At 39.8% G+C, this 17,812-nt stretch overlaps 2 protein-coding genes across 3 annotated transcripts in view; one reads left to right on the top strand and one right to left on the bottom strand.

Annotated features, from left to right (window-relative positions):
- CORIN (corin, serine peptidase) overlaps nt 1–17,812 on the bottom strand; it is a 158,304-nt gene that overhangs the window by 60,987 nt on the left and 79,505 nt on the right. For both annotated transcript variants that reach the window (XM_060778485.2, XM_060778486.2), the window contains exons 5-6: nt 11,884–12,065; nt 3,127–3,240 (exon numbers count right to left, since the gene is read on the bottom strand). In XM_060778485.2, coding sequence (XP_060634468.2) covers nt 3,127–3,240; nt 11,884–12,065 — 296 coding nt within the window. The remainder of the gene's footprint in view (nt 1–3,126; nt 3,241–11,883; nt 12,066–17,812) is intronic.
- GABRB1 (gamma-aminobutyric acid type A receptor subunit beta1) overlaps nt 1–17,812 on the top strand; it is a 293,072-nt gene that overhangs the window by 257,018 nt on the left and 18,242 nt on the right. The gene's annotated exons all lie outside the window — the stretch shown is intronic.

Genomic DNA, 17,812 nt, shown 5'->3' with positions numbered 1-17,812 from the left:
CAGTCATTAGCACACTGGTGATACTTAACCCTAAAACTCTGGATGACCTCTCCTAATTGTTTCATATATATATTAAATAGTATGGAGCACAGGACCGAACCCTCGGGGTCTCCAGTGGCCAAGAAGTCAAACAGGAATGCCTCAGCATGACCTTCTGAGACCATTCCTCCAGGAAGGAGTGGAGCTACTGAAGAACAGGACCAACCCCCATGCCAGAAAGGTGACTTAGAAGGACACTGTGGTTGATGATATGGAAACCCACTGAAAGGTTCAAGAGAACCAATGAGGACGCCGTCCCCTTGTCCATTTCACGGCATAGGTCATCCACCAAACCAACCAAAGCTGTCTATGTCCCATAACTAGGCCTGAAAGCAGACTGAAACTGATCTAGATAATCCACCTCATCCAAGAAGCCTTGGAGTTGAGAACCCATTACACACAGCAATATCTTGCCCAGAAATGGAAAAGTAGAGACTGATCTATAGTTGTCAAGTACGGTATGGTCCAAGGAAACTTCTTTCAGAAGAGATCTTACCACAACCTCCTCAAGGCATGCTGGGAGCCTGCTTTGAAGCAACGATGGATTAATCATTTCCCTTACCCACACCACCAGTCCGTCTCTGGCCAATTTAATAAGCCAGGAGAACAAGGGTCTAGAACACACATGGTGGCTCTCATCTTTCCAAGGATCCTGTCAGCATCTTCAGGTGAGCAGGAACCAAGGTTACATCCATCAGAACTGTATCAAATATGGCATCTAAATCAGAGCGAATCAGAGCGATCTTATCTGCAAAATGGGCAAGTTCTTTGCAGAATGCTGTTGCGTGTTTTCTTTCATGTTTCAAATCACAGAACTTTATTACACTGGCTACATTATAGATCTGTCAGTCTAAAACAATTTATTTTTGTTTTCGCATTCCAATTCTTTTCTGAGATGTTAACATCCTGGTGTGGGCTGAAAAAATGTCCAATATGAATTCTCTACCACTGCTTTGCCTGTGGTCCAAGCTCACGCTGCCTTAGTTGTAATCATGCTGGGTCCCTATGGTTTCATCAGTATTTCTCAGACCACAATCGGCAACAAAGTAGAGAGCTTCATATACTGAAAATGAGGATGTGTTGTCTCTTTCCCATCAGAAGTGTGAGGAAAAAGAAGGGTAGGGAATGTTTCGGGGACTCTTTCCTGCTAGGCAAGGGACTGATTGCTTTCTCCTTCATGATTTCACATAGCCAGATCTGAGAAACATCTGCTTATATGTGCTCACTTGTTAAATGTGAGCAGTGTGATCCAGCCTCCAGCTCTTTCTCATTCTTGCAAATATCAAATAGTGGAAAAACCACATGTTCTTTTCAACAGCAGTTCTTTTATAACCAAATATTTTTTTGCAACCACCTTCGGGGTTATATCAAAAATCATTTTGTAAGCAGGTTGTTTTTCATGTACTGTAACATGCTGCCAACAAAATCACCAAAAGGTATAAAGCCAGCGCTTGTTCAAAAGGTTATCTTTCGACAAAGACAGTCTTTGTGGGATGATGACTCAGACATTTAAAAACAACTGTCTAAGAATCCCGCTGTGTGTCTGCAGAAAATTTAGCTGTTAAATTACTATTGAACTCATGCTTTTTAAAACACAACATTTAAAGGTCTACAAGCATGTTCTGTGGTCAGGTTGGGCAAAAGAAAACAGGTTATATTGATTCCTAAGAAAGACTCAGAAGTCGGAATACGCAAATCCTACGCAAATCCTGTACATGTGGCCCGCCCATTGTTACTGCAACTGTGCTGACACTTGCTGAGCCTGTAATGATGTATGTATACAGGACGCATCTTCTGTATGCCCAATGGGACGCCGGGGTGCCTCAGCTGAAGGGTCCCTCAGGTTTCCCAACACAAAGTTTTAATAAGGCTCAAAATGAGTTCAACAAAGTTCTTTATTAGGGTTTTCAATCTTCAAACAAATGAATTAAATGCCTTATAACCTTGAAAAACCGATAGCCTTTTCAATCTGCCAACAAGGGGCAGGCAACTGATAGTAAACTGTTCCTTTCTTCCTTAGGGAAATCTCCTGACCCCTCCTTGGGCAAACTTTCTTTACCTTGCTAGCATGAAGCCCCTACTCCCGGCTCCAAGCTACTTTATGGATGACCCGAGTGGTCCCTTACCAGACAAGGTTTCTGTAAATCTGCCAAGCTGCAAGGTGTCCTTTAGATTTGCTCCACGAAGACCATAGAAACTGTCCTGTTGTCTCGGCAAAGGCCATGGAACTATCCCTTTACTCAGCCAGCGGAGCTGTGAGTAGTGATGCCTTTTTGCAGGTGGGATAGAGAAACCCACATGCCCTGCTGTTAGGCTCCAAAAAAAGTGACTAACCAAAGGCCCTTAACTCCGAAACCCTGAGGAAAAGGGTGAGTCTAAGGACTCTGATTGCTAGGTTGCCGGCCCTATGGCTGCAACCTGGGGAAGCTATCCGATTGCAAAATTATGGCTTAAGTAAATTCATACAAACTAGCAAGAAAAAGGAATTTAAATCTCCTGGCACTACCGTGCCAGCACAGAAACTGTGTTTTTTGTTTATTGTAATGTTATTTTGTTATTGTATTCATATTTTTTTCTCCTTTTGATGATGTTGCTTGTTGTTCATATTTGGTTTTATTTTGATGTAATATGTTGTTCGGTCTTGGCCCCATGTAAGCCGCTCCGAGTCCCCATTGGGGAGATGGTGGCAGGGTATAAATAAAGATTATTATTATTATTATTATTATTATTATTATTATTATTGGTGTCATTTCATAAGAGGTGTCTTGTTTCTGAAGTAATTTTAACAGTTACTATGTTCAATGTATTGGCAAAGGATTTCATGGCTGGAATCACTGGGTTGCTGTAGGTTTTTCAGGCTATATGGCCATGCTCTAGAAGCATTCTCTCCTGACGTTTTGCCTGTATCTATGGCAAGCATCCTCAGACTTCACAACCTCTGAGGATGCTTGCCATAGATGCAGGGGAAACATCAGGAGAGAATACTTTTAGAACATGGCCATATAGCCCGAAAAACCTACAACAACCCAGTTACCATGTTGTTGGTGTTTCAAAACATACACTATATTATGCATTTAAATGACGTACTGCAAGATGCTTCATCACTCCAGTCATCACAGTCATTGTAGCCATTACACTGCAGTATCCCCGGGATACAAATTCCACTTCTGCATACAAAGCTTTCATCCCCATCACAAAGCACTGAAAAAGGAAAAGGAAAAAGAAAAAAAATACTTATTTTCTCAGTTTACAAAGTAAATCAGTAGTCTACTTCATTTATAACATCATTTTACTGTTGTTACTTAGCAGTCCAGCAATTCTGGTTTGGCTATATTGGTAGTAGAGATGGAACAACAAAATGTGAAAGCTGATGTGTAGATAGGAGTTAAGATCACATTCAAGCAATGCCCTACCACAGTTCATTTATAGTAAACAAGATATGTGAAAGATAATAAATATTGGGTTTTCTTAGTGGGCCTGTAGATAGTTATAGGTTGTGTTTCTTCATCAGCTTCCCTATGTGGTCAGTGGTTCCCTTGATGTATGGTAAGAACACCATGTACGTAAATCATAACTGAAATGAAAACAGTGAAAAATATTCTTGAAAATATTGCAAAAGTACGCATAAACTAAGGTGGTGTAAAAACCAATGAACTTGCCATGTGGCTTCGATTTATCTTGTTCTCTGTGTCTAGAAAGCTTAACAGGATGCAAAGAAAATGTGCCAGAATTTATGTGAGAAAAAATAAATTTAGAGTATGTTCATCATTCATCCATAGTGCAATTATCTATTATTATTTTATTCTCATGTTTGATAGCAGCTGAATTAATTGAATGACTCCATGACTTGACTGATCTATTCATGAATTGCGAAGTCTACTTTGCTTTTCATTTATCACATTGACTTAATAATATTTCTAAAATTCACATATTTTTCATTAAATATAGCAGAGGGCATTGGGCTTTGACAATTACGGTGAAAAATATATTTAGTGCTTCTCCTCATCCATTCACTTGACATTATCGTGAAATCACAAGCCTCTATAACCAGAGGGAAATCACAAGATAAATATATTATTTGAAGCCTAAGACTGCAGAAATTTAGATTTAGGAGAAAGTACCATACAATATTGACAGGAAATTTACTTTATTTTAAAAATAAAAATAATAAGGCATTTGTATTCCATCATAACAACTTTCTACATTATGAAGATGAAACTAGTTCTACAAGACAATATCAAACTAGGACAAAAACAGTTGAAAGCAATTTCCTAGAAGGACTGAATATAAAATGACTAAAGATCAAATATTTAAGAATAATGAAATAATCCTTGGACAAATAAGCCTTTTTCATCCCCAGAGGAAGGCCATGGTAAATCCTCTCTGAACAAAACTTGCCAAGAAAACCCAATAATAGGGTAGCCATTAAGTCAGAAACAACTTAAAGGCACATAGCAACAAGCCATATTGTATCTCAATAAAACCACCAAAACCTTCCAAAGAAACATAGTCATGCTTTTTGGCCAAAATGGGAGGAGGAGACCAGCTAAGCTAAACCAATTGCAAAGCTTTAGAAATGCTTTAAATCAGTGTTTCTCAACCTGAGGGTCAGGACACCTGGAGGGGGGGCATGAAGGGGCTTCAAAGGGTCACCAAAAACCATCAGAAAACATATATATCAGATGGTCTTAGGAACCCCTTTGCCAGAGAAGGCTGAAGATCTCTCCGCCTTTTTGGAAAGGGACAGCAAATTCTCCCACCAAAAGCCCTCCTCTGCTGTGATTGGCAAACCTCTCAGTTGGCCTCTCAGCCAAGGAGAGAGGTGTTTCTGAGGCTCCAAGAGGGGAGAGAAGAAGAAGAAGAAGAAGAAGAAGAAGAGGAGGAGGAGGAGGAGGAGGAGGAGGGGAAGAAGAAGAAGAAGAAGAAGAAGAAGAAGAAGAAGAAGAAGAAGAAGAAGAAGAACTTTATTTTTCTACCCCGCCTCCATCTCCCCGAAGGGACTTGGGAAGGCTTACATGGGGCCCAAGCCCAAGGCAGAATACAATTAAAAGCAATACAGGCTCTATTATACAATGGATCTCACAGCAGCATTTGACACAGTCGACCACAATCTTTTGACCCACCGCCTTGCTGTTGCTGGAGTCAGGGGGACAGCTTTAAACTGGCTGTCCTCCTTTCTTCACAACTGTGGACAGCGAGTGGAGAGGGGAGGCCTGGTCTCTGAGAGGCCCCCTCTATCTTGTGGGGTTCCTCAGGGGGCCATTCTCTCCCCTCTGTTATTTAACATCTATATGCGACCACTTGCTCAGCTGGTTCGAGGTTTTGGGCTTGAGTGTTACCAGTACGCCGATGACACTCAGCTGGTGCTGAAGATGGAAGGCCGACCAGACTCTGTACCCAATTGTTTCCATCAGTGCCTCGAGGCCGTTACTGGATGGTTGCGTGCCAGCAGGTTGAGGGTGAATCCAGCAAAGACGGAGATCCTATGGCTGGGTCGACCGGGCAGTGGGGACATCCAGCTGCATACCCTGGATGGCGAGGTGCTACGCCCGTCATCATTGGTAAACAGTCTGGGAGTCCTTTTGGACCCTCTGCTGACGATGGAGGCCCAGGTCTCCGCCGTTAGTAGAACCACTTCTTTCATCTGTGGCAGGCTAGACGGCTGGCCCCCTACCTGTCCAGGGATGACCTAGCTACGGTGATCCAGGCCACAGTCATCTCAAGGCTGGACTACTGTAACGCCCTTTACATTGGCCTTCCTCTGTCGGTGATCCGGAAGCTCAAGTTGGTACAAAATGCAGCTGCTCGGCTTCTTGTGGGAATTCCGATGAGATGCCACATAACACCAATCTTACTACAGCTGCATTGGTTACCAATTAAGCACCGGATCACTTTCAAAGTGATGGTACTCACCTTTAAGGCCTTGCATGGTCTGGGGCCGATGTATCTGAGGGACCACCTCACCCCCTACCAACCCCAGAGATCCCTCCGTTCTGAGGACCAAGATCTATTGGAAGTCCCCAGTGTCAAGACCTTGCGTCTAACAGCAACCAGACGCAGAGCCTTCACAGCAGTGGCACCATCACTCTGGAATACTCTGCCACCTGAAGTCTGTGCCTTGCGGGACTTACCAGCTTTCCGCAGGGCATGTAGGACATACCTGTTTTGACAGGCTTTTAATGTTTGATACTGCTGTTTTTAAATTGTTTTAAATTGCTTTTAAATTTTGTTAGATTTTAGCTATTCTTGTAAGCCGCTCCGTGCCCCAGGGGAGTGGCGGCATATAAGTCCAAATAATAAATAAGTAAATAAATAAAATGTATAAAGGGACAAAACTGTCTGTCTTATTTGAAAAACAAGACGCAGATTTATTTTAGGAAAACTATAATAGAGCCTGTATACAATGGCATATTAAAATGGTCTCCCTTATAAAATGGCAAAACCAAGGTTTGTTTTTTAGATCTTTTAAAATATTTTCAAGCCTTGCATTATAGAATCCATGAATGCAAGATATGCAGAATGTATATAGTGCAATGAAAACTGGAGAGGAAAACAACGAAGTCCCCACCTGCCTCTTACAAGAAAAAATGAATACTTAAACTTCTTTTTGTATGCAGATCGAAGAAACTTTCAGTATCTCTGCATCTTTACCACAACAAACAGCTTCTTCCCCTTAAAACCGTTGTAGGATGAAAATTTATATTTCTATGCATGCAACTTTCTGTCTTTCTACTTGGATAGTTAGAGCTAGAAGTATATGTCAGGAGAGAAAATTAGTTATCAGTCCAGACCATCTGGTATCCAGACAACTGGCTGCAACATGTTTAAACAAAATTTCTAAACATTTTCCAAGACTATACTTCACAGCTATAACATCTAGAATATCAAACAAACTTTTACTGCATATTTATCAAACATTTCACTTGTGGGGAATATTCTAAATTTTCTTCAGATCCAGATATAAACGTGTAGTAATTTTAAACAAATTGTAAATGTTTCCTGCCCCATTAGTGTCTCAAGATGTTAAAAGCTACATGAACACAACAGAGAGTTATAACTGAGCACGCACCGAAATGAATTCACCAACAAGCAACCTTTGTAACATTTTTTCTTCAAAATTTTATCTATACACACATATTAGGAGGAATCATTCAGAATTGATCCACATCTACTATTTTGCCAATAGAGTTGGAAAGGTGCCAAACATACAATCCAGAAAAATGTATCAAGGAGTTCTTATATTGATTTTACCACCCCTCCAAAATAAAATTTAAAAAACTCAATGAAAACTGACATTTCATTGTTGCTGGTCTAGTCATCTCTCTATCAGACTCAACAAATGCACTATTTGTGTTTCTTAATTTCTCCTGATCCCTTAATAAGAGGATTGTATCTCATACTGATGAATCGAAGCTCAGTGCCTAATTGTCTAAGGACACTTTTTAAAAAAATTACCACAGTTGAAATGAGGACACAAACCAAGAGAAGGAAAAGAATCACATTCAAGAAGAATCACAGGAAACATTTTGAAGAATTTTGATCCTGCATCCAACAGATTTGGAAAGGCCTACAAGTGACATTTAGGACCTCATCACATGGATGTCCCTGATGCAGGGAACAACAGGGTGATCTGTAAAGCACTGAGGCAAAACGTGGAGCAGCGGGGTGAATCTGTCACTCAGCACCCCACATTGTCCACATTGTCTGCTTGCCCATCACATACCGGAAAGCAAACCTTTCCAGGGTCCTCTCACACTGTCCCCAGGATTTCTAATCTGATCACGGGTAGTCTTCTATTTTCAGAATTCCCCTCCGTAGAACACTTTGCTGATGCAGCCAACATGGAGTCCAACTGGAAGTAGCTGTCTGTTTCGACGAAGTGTTCTAGAATAGGCAATTTTACTAATACCTTAAATTGCCTTGAACAGTCAGGATTACTTTTAATATATGTGTGTTATGGTGATGCTTATATCTTGTTTTGTTAATCTTATGGTTATGTTGTTTTTTACTTTGTATGTTTTGTGATGTTACCTGGGAACCGCTCTGAGTCCCCTCGGGGAGACGGAGCTGTACATAAATAAATCATCATCATCATCATCATCATCATCTTTATTATGTGATGAGGTCCCTTGACCAATCCTCTGCCATGCAGAAATCCACTACAAAAGGACTCATGAGAAGTGACCATTTCAATGTAGAAGAGTCCACCACTTTCTGAAGCACACTATTCTACTGTCAAACAGTTTTGAATCAGTCTTACTATCAGAAAGTTCTTCCTAATGGATCGTTAGTTGGTTTTGGACCTTGAAAAAGGATGTCTGGATGCAGCAAAGGAGGCAAAGGCTTGGGGAAAGGAGGCCCTAAGAGCCATAGGAAGGTCCTTCGTGACAACATCCAGGGCATTACCAAGCCCACCATTCACCACCTCGCTCGTTGTGGGGGAGTGAAGCGCATTTTGGGGCTCATCTCTGAGGAAACCCGGGGCATCCTGAAGGTCTTCCTGGAGAACATGATCCGCGATGCCGTGACTTACATGAAGCACACCAAGAGGAAGACCGTCACTGCCATGGATGTGGTCTATGCCCTGAAATGGCAAGGCCGCACTCTTTATGACATTGGAGGCAAAAGAGTTCCTTTGAAGCCCTGATTTCTCTCAAAAGTTTTTCCTAATGTTTAGTGAGAAGCTCTTATTTTGCAAGAACCTCTACAGCAGCATAAATCAAGCTCTATCATGATGGCCCTTCAAATGTTTAATTATAGCAATCATATCAACTCAGACTTCTTTTTTCCAGAAGAAATACGTAACTATTGCCCATGCACTTATCCTGAATCAGTATTTATGTTTTATTTTTTATTTTATCCCACTTTTTAGAGAAACACGGTAGCTCACGGTAATTTAATCTTGGCCCCTTCTGCACAGTCATATATCCCAGGATCAGATTCCAAACTATCTGCTTTAAACGGGATTATATGGGTCTCCACTGCTACATAATCCAGAATAAACAGATATGAAATGGGCCTGAGAGTTTACCACATTTCAGAATTTGGAATTCTGTGCTACTACTACTATTACTACTACTAATAACAATAATATACAGGTGACACACTTTAATGATTAATCCAGTACATGCCATTTAACGCTTTTCAATATAAATATGTTGTAAAGCAGTTCTCAACTTTTTAATTATAAAGATGTTGACTCTTTTATGCTCCACATCTTCAGAAAACAAGTCACTGAGTATTTGATCTTCTTCTCTCATTTATCATCCCTATTGTGCCTCCTTCACTAATCCCCACTTTGATTAATCAAAAGAATACAACATTCAAGGGATACAAAGGGAGGGCTAGAAGTAAAATATAACTTAAGTATTTCTATTGCTAGGGAGGTTCATTTCTAACCCACAGGAATGTTATTTAAATATTGTTTTCTATCAACACATCTAACCACAAGGCGGGATGTAAGTGAAAAGCCTCAAATAGAATGAAAAAGTAATAAAGCTTGATTTTTCACTCCCTTGTACTCTGACAACTCATCTGTGAAAGTTGAATATTTATTTGATACCAGGGAAACTGCATTCTCCATTCCTTCTGTTTTCTATAACAGTTGATGTCTAACTCAAACTTTATGAAAGAGACATTGATTCAATTATTTATCTCACATATAGAGTGGTCATTAAAATTCTCTTGAATAGCTCAACCTGTATGAACGGGCATGTGGAAGGAAAAGAGAAGGGAGTGTGGCTTGGCTCTGGTCCTTCCTATTTTTGGCTATAGCCATGCCCTTTAGCATCTCGCCCCATAACAAGTTATCTTGAATGCAGCACTCAGCAGAAGAACAATAGTGAAGACAATTTGTGAGCTAGAATCCTAGATGGATTAATGCTGGGATCCCCAAACCTTTTAAGCATAGGGCCAGTTAATAGTCCCTCAAACTGTTGGGAAGGCAGACTATAGTTTGAAAAAAATGAATGAATTCCTATGTGCACTGAATAAGTCTTATTGCTAGTGCAAAACAAAATGAGAGAACAATACAATATTTAAAATTGGAAAATTAAGAATAATTTTAACCAATTTAAATTTACCATTATTTTAATAGGAAGTGTGGACCTGCTTTTGGCTGATGAAATAGTCAAGTTAATTAGGATTGTTATTGTTGTGTGCTTTCATGTCATTTCAGACTTAGGGCGACTCTAAGGCAATGGTTCTCAACCTTCCTAATGCCACGACCCCTTAATACAGTTACTCATGTTGTGGTGACCCCCAACCATAACATTATTTCTGTTGCTACTTCCATAACTGTAACTTTGCAACTGTTATGAACTGCAATGTAAATATCTGATATGCAGGATGTATTTTCATTCACTGAACCAAATTTGGCACAAATATCCGATACGTCCACATTTGAATACTGGTCGGGTTGCGGGGATTGATTTTGTCATTTGGGATTTATAGTTCACCTGCAATCAAATAGCATTCTGAACTCCACCAACAATGGAATTGAACCAAACTTGGCACACAGAACTCCCATGACCAACAGAAAATACTGGAAGGGTTTGGTGGGCATTGACCTTGAGTTTTGGAGTTGTGGTTCACCTACATCCAGAGAGCACTGTGAACTCAAACAATGATAGACTAAGACCAAACTTGGCACAAATACTCAATATGCCCCAATGTGAACACTGGCAGAGTTTGGGGAAAATAGACCTTGACATTAGGCTTGGGTAACCACGGAAAAATTTGGTTCTAAACTCGATTTGTTTTTAGGGGGCGTTTCGTTTTTTAAATAATTCCGAAATTTTCCTTTTAAAAATTTCGAAATATACAAAATTTCGTTAAATTACGAATCGATTTGTTAATGACGGACGCAATTGCGCAACATGCTAAAAAAACCTCCAAATGGGACAGGGGGAACTTCTGAAGCTTCCCTCTCCCTCTGTTGTTGACTGTTAGTGTGATAAAACAAAAAAACAACTATAAAACTTGCACCAGACATGCGAAAATAATTACGAAATAATTACGAAATAATTACGAAATAAATTGAAAAAATTGTTTCGAATCTAATTTACTCCTCACACTATTCCTGCATGGCTCAATATTGGATCGTAAGCTAATTTAAATATGAATTAATAACGAATTACGAAATTAACGAACGAAACCGCCAAAGCCTACTTGACATTTGGGAGTGTAGTTGCTGGGATTTATAATTCACCTACAATCAAAGCACATTTTAAACTCCACCAACAATAGAAATGGGCCAAACTTCCCACAGAGAATTCCCATGACCAACAGAAAATACTGTGTTTTCTGATGGTCTTTGGTGACTTCTCTGACACCCCCTCGTGACCCCCCGCCCTGGGGTCCCGATCCCCAGGTTGAAAAACGCTGGTCTAAGGCTTACGGTGGTAGCCAGGTAAATGGAGGGCCGCATTCAGCCCGCAAGCCTTTGTTTGGGGACCCCTGGACTGATGTGTTGCCCAGATTCAGACAACTTCCTAATAAGGTAGTATGGGCAAAGGGAAAGTTGAACCCAAGTTATATGTTATGTGAATCTGTGTGCATCTTTTCTCTTATCAACGCCATTTTTTTAAAGGAAAAGGTCTGTTTTCTGTTTTCCAGAAGAGGAGTCTACTTAATGTTTTACCATTTCTTTTCAATCAGTTTGTCCTTCCATTTTCTATTCCCTACAAAAAGGTAAAATGGACAGTTACCTTAGATTTAGATTAAAACAGAAAATAGAAAAGCAACATACAGTTCTTCATCATGAGAGAATTTAGCTCTCACCAGTAGCACAAGCTCAATCAAGCCATTTCACTCTAGTTTACAACATTTTTAAATGGCACTTACATTGCTTTCCTCTTTCTTGTTCTGGGGAGAAACAGACTTTGGTAATGTTGTCATTTTCACTTTTGTTTTGGAACTGGGAACATGCAAGGAACTCTGGCCAAGAAGAATTCACCATCCCAAGAACAGGTTCACATCCTTCCTTTGCAGCCTCACAAAATGATCTGCAAGGCAGGAGTCCATGGCTAGGAAGAAAACAATAAAAGTAAATACCAATAATTAATTCCTTTTATTATGCAAAGTTATTTTATATTTAATGAAAACCACAAATCTGGTGTTTGCTTATAAATGAAGCAGAAGCTTGATGAAAGGTCTACAGCTAAAATAAATGTATGCATATGGAAGAGGGGGAAATCATATTGAATTTAAAAAAACAATGGATTTGAACATTGAAAGTTTTTTTTACAGATGTTGTTAGATAAATTTAAGTGGCAAACCTCAGCAAATTATATACATGGTCATATATACCTATGCTTTCAGTTTGAAAAAAAAATTCAGAATTACATCTAAATTATGAGACTAAAAAGTAAATTTAGGAATTTTTGAACAAAATTCCAAACTCATTTTATTATTTTTAATTGAAAGGAATGAGTGACTTCTACAAGGAGTTCTGAATGATTTAATACCTGAGGGAATATAGCACAAGGGAAAATCTAGATACAGGTATATCTTAACTTAAGAGTTAAATTTGCTCTTAACTCAAAATGCTCTTATCTCAAAGCAAATTTCCCACTGGGAAGCCCCCCATTTTTGTTACTGTTTTCAAAGAAGAAAATGTACTTTATAAATAACAAAAATGTATAAATGCACACTAACATGAAACAAAAAAAAGAAGAAAGATCAACTTTAAAATGGTATAAGCACAAGGAAGCACATTTGAGGCAAGGAAATGTGTGTCGGCCAGTGTAACAACAAGGCAAAATCCACAAATTCACATGAAACAATTAAGAAAGCAATTTTAAAATGGTAGAAGAACAAAGTTGTGGCCAGGAAGCGAACACTACCAAGTGAAGAGGCAGAGGCATCATTTTCTTCATACTGTACTCATTCCAGCCTCCCTCCCTCTCTTGTTCTCTCTCCCCCTCTCTTTGTAAAGCCAAACATATCAGGAATTAAAAAAACACATAAAATCAACTACAGCAAAGTTCCTCAAAGCAAACAGCAATCTCCCAAAGCAAACAAGAGCACGAGGCATGGAGGCTGCTATCTTGAAGCCTTAAAACTCTGTACTCTTGTACTAGTGCTCCCTCTAGCACTTAGCTCTCAACTAAAAATGTGGCTCTTATGTCAAAGCGAAACCTGGGCCAAAACTGCTCTTAACTCAAAACACTCTTAAATTAGGAGTTGAGGTTCCACTGTATACAACCACATCATTTCTCTAGCTTTCTTTTTAAGATCATAAAGAAAACAACAGTTTAGGTTGTTTTTATTATATATTTACTTGCAAGACAGAACAAACATTTAGGAGATTGCAGGGCTAGTATAAAACATTTTATTTTTTCTTGTGGTAAAGCAACTAACATCAATGGTTCTAATTAAAAACAAAACTAGAGAAGGTGCATAATACTGAAGCCAATGTAAGTAATTCAGTATCCAAGACCAATTTCTTTCATTTCCTGAGTCTTGATCTACACTACCATATAAACCGGAGCCCCCGGTGTCGCAGTGGGTTAAACCCCTGTGCCGGCAGGACTGAAGACCAACAGGTTGCAGGTTCGAATCCGGGGAGAGTGCAGATGAGCTCCCTCTATCTATACTGCCATATAATCCAGTTCAAAGCAGATAATCTGGATTTTATATGGCAGTGTTGATGGACCTGAGATAATGAATCCCACAATAATTCCCTCCATCCCTGCTATTGAAAACACAGTGATAATTTACCGTGTAAAATCATGTATAAAGTAGTTTAGTGTATAAATTGACAGAAGGTGCCCTTTAAACCCGATTCCTTCTGAAAAAAGAAAATCCTATTAGCTTAACTGTTGAACTAATGTATACTATATAATATATACATGTGGCATTTGCAAATTAGCACAATTTACATTATAATAATTATATAAATAAATAATTAAATTTGTTCTCAAATTTATGGAATTTTTCAAGAAAGGCCATTCAGCATAAAATAGAGGAAATAGAAAATAACTTCAGTGGAGATGATAAAAGATTTATTTATAGCATTTACACTTTCCCCCTCATCCTGTAAAGTCTGCAGAAGGGCTTACAGATTAGTAAGAACAAAAGAGCATAGCCAGTAAGTAATTACCTATTTTATTATTGTGTTATCATCAGTTCACACTGTTGTGAATGGTCACTGATTATTTTGCATACATTTGCCTCGTAGTTTAAGATTTACCGGGGAGGCCCTGCTCTCGGTCCCACCAGCCTCGCAAACGTGTCTGGTGGGGACGAGGAACAGGGCCTTCTCGGTGGCGACCCCCCACTTGTGGAACCCGTTCCCCAGTGAGAGTAGATCACCATCCTCCCTCCTTTCCTTTAGGAAAAAAAAATGAAATTGTGGTTCTGGAACCAGGCCTTTCGAGAGGTTGGAAGAATCCACTGAAAAGGCTCTCTCTTGTCCTTACCAAAGAAGTCTGTACACAAGAAAAAAACTTTCTCCTGAGGATCTTAGAGCTTCATATCCAAAGATACCATCTTTCAGATCATCCAAAGCCAAACTATATAGGTCACGCCCAGCACTTTAATATTAACTATTCACATTAAATTTATGTATGTATCCTGCCATTCCGCCAATAATGGCATTCAGTGTTGCTAGATATAGGCTGAACAGACATAGGCTACCTCTTGCCTTTCTTTGACATATATGGCAGAAAATGGGGAAATATAAACATTGGGAATAAACAGCAAATGCAAAATGCCAACAAGGGATAGCATTTTATGCATTTCATTAAATAGCATTTAATTTGCAATGGAAAACCTATTAGTCTTTACCTTGCTACAAAATTATTTGTTGTGTTATAATCAAATTCTGAAAGAGAATTGGATTATAGACTGTTTATATTTTACATAGAATTGTTACATTTCTAACATCTACTGGCTCTGAAAATAACAGATGCTCCTTCATTCTCTGTTGGTGGGATGTACGTATGGGGGAATTTTCCAGTACGGTCATTAAAAACAGAAAAACTCCCATAAAAGTATAGTAGATTTTTCCTGCCATGTGGCCATCGTTCCATCTAATTAAAGCCCCCCTAATTGGATGAATATGGAAAATGTAAACAAAGGTTTGTACTGCATAACTTCATCTTTACAGCTGGAAATTACTATATTTTTAATTCATTCTGGCGTTATTTGGGATATTAGGGACAACTCTGGGTGTGTGGTCCTCTTGTGTGTGTGGTTGTTGTTGTTTTTTTAGTTTCTTTCCCCTGTTCCATCTTCTCTTTTATCCAAAGAATGAATGCTACAACTACACAAAAATAAATTCAGATTGTTTTGATGCGAGTATATGTGCATATTGGGAAATCTTCTATAAATTACTTAAAGCATGTTTGTTTGTTTATATATTTCATATCAAAAGCATTGCATAAATAAGTATAAAACTATAAAAAGTAGAAGGAGCACAAGTGGCTAGATAATTTTTGACCAAAAATGGGCAACAGCAACCGCATTTGTCTGTAGCCTTAAACAATTTTTCCTTTGTGCATGAAGCAGGGCGTAGTGGTCAAGCATACAGATGTGGAGTTGTTTGTTCTGCTCCAGAATTGCACAAGGTGGAGGATTGTTCTAGGTCGTGCCATTTTGCCAGGTTGTCTGTTGTTTGTTCAGGGACTTGCCCATACTTGGTTTGCCCTTGGAGGTAGACCCTCGGGGTCCATCAAGTTGGCTGATGGAAGAGTGGATATAACCCTGATCTGATTTTTGTAAATGGAGCCTCCGGTGGTGCAGTGGGTTAAACCCCTGTGCCGGCAGGACTGAAGACCAACAGGTCGCAGGTTCGAATCCGGGGAGAGGTGGATGAGCTCCCTCTATCAGCTCCAGCTCCTCATGCGGAGACATGAGAGAAGCCTCCCACAAGGATGATAAAAACATCAAATCATCCAGGCGTCCCCTGGGCAACGTCCTTGCAGACGGCCAATTCTCTCACACCAGGAGTCACTCCTGACACGACAAAATAAAAAAAATTTTTGTAAATGAAAGCATAGTCCACCAATACATTAAAAGGGTACATTATTATTATTATTATTATTATTATTATTATTATTATTATTAGAAACACCAAAAGATGAGTCCACAGCATACACTCTGCTGGCTGTTGTATTGGATCACACATTGGACACTTCCCAGGTGTCTAGGACTGTGTAATGTATCAGCGAATAATGTATGCAAATCCCAGTAAGGTGGCCTTTTGTAGCTGGCAGATGGTAATCTTGTCAGTGCCGATTGTGTCTAAGTGCAGGCCAAAGTCTTTAGGCACTGTATCCAGTGTGCCGATCACCGCTGGGACCACCTTGACTGGCTTTTGACAGAGTCTTTGCATTTCGATTTTTAAATCTTCATATCCTGTCAGCTTTTACAGTTGTCACCTGGGATTGCAACAGCGATAATCCATACTTCGTTTTTTAACACAATCGTAAGGTCAGGAGTATGATGCTCCAAAACTCTGTCTGTCTGAATCTGGAAGTCCCAGAGTAGCTTGATGTGTTCATTCTCTGTACTTTTTCCGGCTTGTGATCATCGCAGGCAGATGGTATTTGTGGCACAAGTTCCAATGAATCATCTGAGCAACGGTGTTATGACTCTGCTTGTAGTCTGTCTGCACGATCTTCTTGCAGCAGCTGAGGATATGATCTATTGTTTCATCTGCTTCCTTGCAAAGTCTACATTTGGGATCTGTCGTCGACTTTTCAATTCTGGCTTTCATGACATTGGTTCTAATGGCTTGTTCGTGGGCTGCCAGAATCAGGCCCTCCGTCTCCTTTTTCAAAGTTCCATTTGTGAGCCACAGCCATGTTTTTTCTTTATCAATTTGGCTCTCAATTTTTTCCCAGGAACTGTCCATGGAGTTGTTGTTGTTGTTGTTATTATTATTATTATTATTATTATTATTATTATAAAAGGATCTTTCAAACAGAATTATGGCTGCATGGGTTAGACACAAAGCTTAACTTCCGTTTATAAATTGTATCAGTCATTAGGGATGTGTGACTTCACAAAAGCCCGTGCCGTCTTGGTCCCATTTTTGGCTTCACACCCCCATTTTGTTTAATGGGAAGTTCCTGAAATCAGGAGAAAGGTTCTATTTTCATTCCATTAAGATTCGGTCCACATAGTCAAAGCCATGGTATTCCCCGTAGTAACCTACGGATGTGAGAGCTGGACCTTAGGGAAGGCGGAGCGAAAGAAGATAGATGCTTTTGAACTATGGTGTTGGAGGAAAGTCCTGAGAGTGCCTTGGACTGCGGGAAGATCCAACCAGTCCATCCTCCAGGAAATAAAGCCCGGCTGCTCATTGGAGGGAAGGATATTAGAGACAAAGTTGAAGTACTTTGGTCACATCATGAGGAGACAGCAAAACCTAGAGAAGACAATTATGCTGGGGAAAGTGGAAGGTAAAAGGAAGAGGGGCCGACCAAGGGCAAGATGGGTGGATGGCATCCTAGAAGTGACTGGACCGACCTTGAAGGAGCTGGGGGTGGTGACGGCTGACAGGGAGCTCTGGTGTGGGCTGGTCCGTGAGGTCACGAAGAGTCGGAGATGACTGAACGAATGAATAACAAGATTCGGTCCATTGGCGCCAATGGAGAAACTTTAGCAGCTCGTTTCTTTGTCATATTCAGGCCTATCACCATGAAAATTGCCTCAGTTGTAGGTTACATTTATGACTGCAAGCAATCCAAGTTTCAGAATGTTTCACTCATCCACTTATTTGGGGGAAAATTTTAAAGTTTTAACCATAACATTTTTTAAAACA

This window comes from Anolis sagrei, chromosome 5, assembly GCF_037176765.1.
Source record: "Anolis sagrei isolate rAnoSag1 chromosome 5, rAnoSag1.mat, whole genome shotgun sequence".
NCBI classification, from domain to species: domain Eukaryota; kingdom Metazoa; phylum Chordata; class Lepidosauria; order Squamata; family Dactyloidae; genus Anolis; species Anolis sagrei.
This window is presented reverse-complemented; position numbering and strand designations above follow the sequence as displayed.